The following is a 2,549-nucleotide window of genomic DNA, read 5'->3' as shown; positions in this document are numbered from 1 at the left end:
TTTGGTAAGGCGAGTCTGGAAGACAATTTGGATTTCTGGGGTGGGTTGGAGGCAAGAGTTGTACCCCGGACGTAGCTGAACTAGGCAGAAACAAACAGGCAGGGATTTGGCAATTTACACTAAAGATCTCGATCATAATAACTGCCTTTTACATCTGTTCCCAGGAAGTCATGTGATCAATACTTGTAACAACAAAAAAAAATCCAGGAAGTCCTGAAGCAACTCCGGGTCTATTTGTTTATCATGTAATTGAAAATAAAAGATCAACAGCGCTGGAAAAGTTCACAGTTTAAACTATTTACTTAAATACTTAAAAACATGAAGATTGTCAAAATAAAAACACAAAATCGAACTGAGTTTGTTACAAACTAAAAACATAACATTTTTTTTCCAAAAAAAAACAAGAGGAATAATTTACAAATTGCAGCTTCAAGAGAGAAATGTCAGCGTCCTTCTTTAGTTAAGATAAAGAACAAAACGACCATAGGTTTTTTTTAAATTCTCCTGCGCTACCATAACCGATGTGGACAGTTTTCTCTGTCCGTTATCTGGCGTTACAGACTTAATTCAGGATTGTCTCCCCCAACGCGCTTTTCAACCGAACCACATGCAACTTTCTAGGGAGTTCCAGTGTCATTAGGAAAAAAAAACCCCAAAGAGTTCCTTTTCACTCCCTCCTCTTTTTTTTTCTCCTGAAAATACAAACAAACAAAATTTACTCAGTCTCTCCGGCTGGCCCCAGTCCACTCTCTTTTTGCTCAGAAGCCCTGTAGTTTCTGAGTTAATACTATCTGGCAGCCACTGCTGATGTGAGTCATGACTTTCTGTTTGAGCTGGGAGACCTGGTCCCTCAGCACGGTGGCAGTGGATGCCAGGCCGGCGTTGTCAGATTTCAGAGTCTTCACTTTGTCCTCCAGCCGGGCGATCCTCTCCAGCTTCCTCTTGCGGCACTTGGAGGCGGCCACCCGGTTCCTCATGCGCTTCCGCTCCGCCTTGATGCGCTCCTGGCTCTCCATGTCGATCGGGGAGAGCGGCGGCGTCTCGCCGCGGCTCTGCACCTCGGGCACGGTCTGCGGCTCCTCCTTGAGCCGCTGGAGCCGGGGCTGGGGCTGGGGCGGAGGCGGAGGCGGGGGCGGGCCGGTCAGGTGCACGCCGCCCACCGGGGGAAGGGGCCCACTATAGCCGTGGGGCTGGGGTAGGTAGCTGATGGTGGCGCTGGGGTAAGTCCCGCCGCTGCTCCCGCTCCCGCCGCCGCCGCCGCTCCCTGCGTTGTACGCGGTCAGGTTGGTGTAGACCGGCGGCACCTCGGAGGAGCCGTAAGCGCCGTGGACGGGGGCGGCGCTAGTGCAACTCATGCCCGGGCTGGACGAGATGGACACGTTGGGCGCCACATGGTTGATCTTGTGCAGCTCCTCCAGCGCCTTGACGAAGCCGTCGGCGAAACCCTCCTGCTCGTCGGTGATGTTGCGCCCGCAGAAGTACTGGCCCGGGCTGGGCGTGGTGGTGATCACCCCGTTGCTCGATTGGATGATGAGCCGCTCCAGCTCAGGCGACGCCAGCTTCAGGAGCCCCACGTCCGCGGCGGCAGCGGCAGCGGCGGCGGCAGCAGCAGCAGCAGAGGCGGCGCCCATCAGCTGCTCCTCGGCCCCCCGCAGGTGAGGCGGCTTCAGCGAGCGGGCCGGCTCGCCCAGGTTCAGGCTCATGCTCTGCTTCAGGTACTTGGAGCTGTAATCGTGCAGACCCCCCTCGGCACCGGCGTAGCCCCCCAGGAAGGTGTCGTCGTGGTAGAAAGGCTGCTCCATCTTTGTAGACATATAGAGGGGCAGATTCTCACTCTGTCTCTCTCTCTGTGGTGCTCACAAGATTCTCTGTCTCTCTCTGTCTGTGGTGTTCACAAGATTCTCCGTCTCTCTCTGTGGTGTTCACAAGATTCTCTCTCTCTCTCTGTGGCGCTCACAAGATTCTCCGTCTCTCTCTGTGGTGCTCACAAGATTCTCTGTCTCTCTCAGAGGCGATCACAGTCCGGTCAGTCCTCCCCTCTTCAGACTCTGGAGGACGAATATGAACTTCTCTCTCCTTTCCCCGCCAAGTGTCAGGGTTGATGTCCCCCTTCCTTTCGAGCACACAGTCAGCAGCTTCTCCCCCCCCCGCCTCCTCCTGCCGCAAGTTGGTAAACACAACGTCCTTTCTCGTTCAGCTGACGATGTGATTAGTTACTTATCGCTTGTTTCTCCCAGGATGCGAGCTGCTCTCTACTCTAACATCCTCCAGTGTAGTGCAGGTTCTTGTGCTGCCATGATTTCTTAAATAGCCGGGGTGATGTCACTGTTCCTGCCCACTGATTGGTTTTATGTATGTGTTTGTGTGTCTTTCTCTCACTCTCTCCGCCTGACAGTGGATACCACTAGAGGGCTTCCGACACTTTAACCCTCTTCTTACTGAAGCCGAAGATGCCCAGCTACAGCCTTTTCTACAGAACAGTGTAGACTCGCGTATTTTCAGAAGTGGGAGCATTTCTGATTTTTTTTTGGAGGAACGGCGGTGGAGGG

The 2,549-nt window shown here is 53.6% G+C and overlaps 1 protein-coding gene across 1 annotated transcript; it reads right to left on the bottom strand.

Annotated features, from left to right (window-relative positions):
* Nucleotides 1-281: 281 nt before the first annotated feature.
* On the bottom strand, nucleotides 282-2,334 carry junba (JunB proto-oncogene, AP-1 transcription factor subunit a). Its single transcript, XM_072564289.1, has one exon. It carries the CDS (start codon nucleotides 1,812-1,814, stop codon nucleotides 759-761), a length of 1,056 nt encoding a protein of 351 aa, XP_072420390.1. The 5' UTR covers nucleotides 1,815-2,334; the 3' UTR covers nucleotides 282-758.
* Nucleotides 2,335-2,549: the final 215 nt, after the last annotated feature.

Source organism: Chiloscyllium punctatum, chromosome 46, assembly GCF_047496795.1.
Source record: "Chiloscyllium punctatum isolate Juve2018m chromosome 46, sChiPun1.3, whole genome shotgun sequence".
NCBI lineage: Eukaryota > Metazoa > Chordata > Chondrichthyes > Orectolobiformes > Hemiscylliidae > Chiloscyllium > Chiloscyllium punctatum.
The sequence above is the reverse complement of the archived record's forward strand: the minus strand, read 5'-3'. Positions and strand labels throughout refer to the sequence as shown.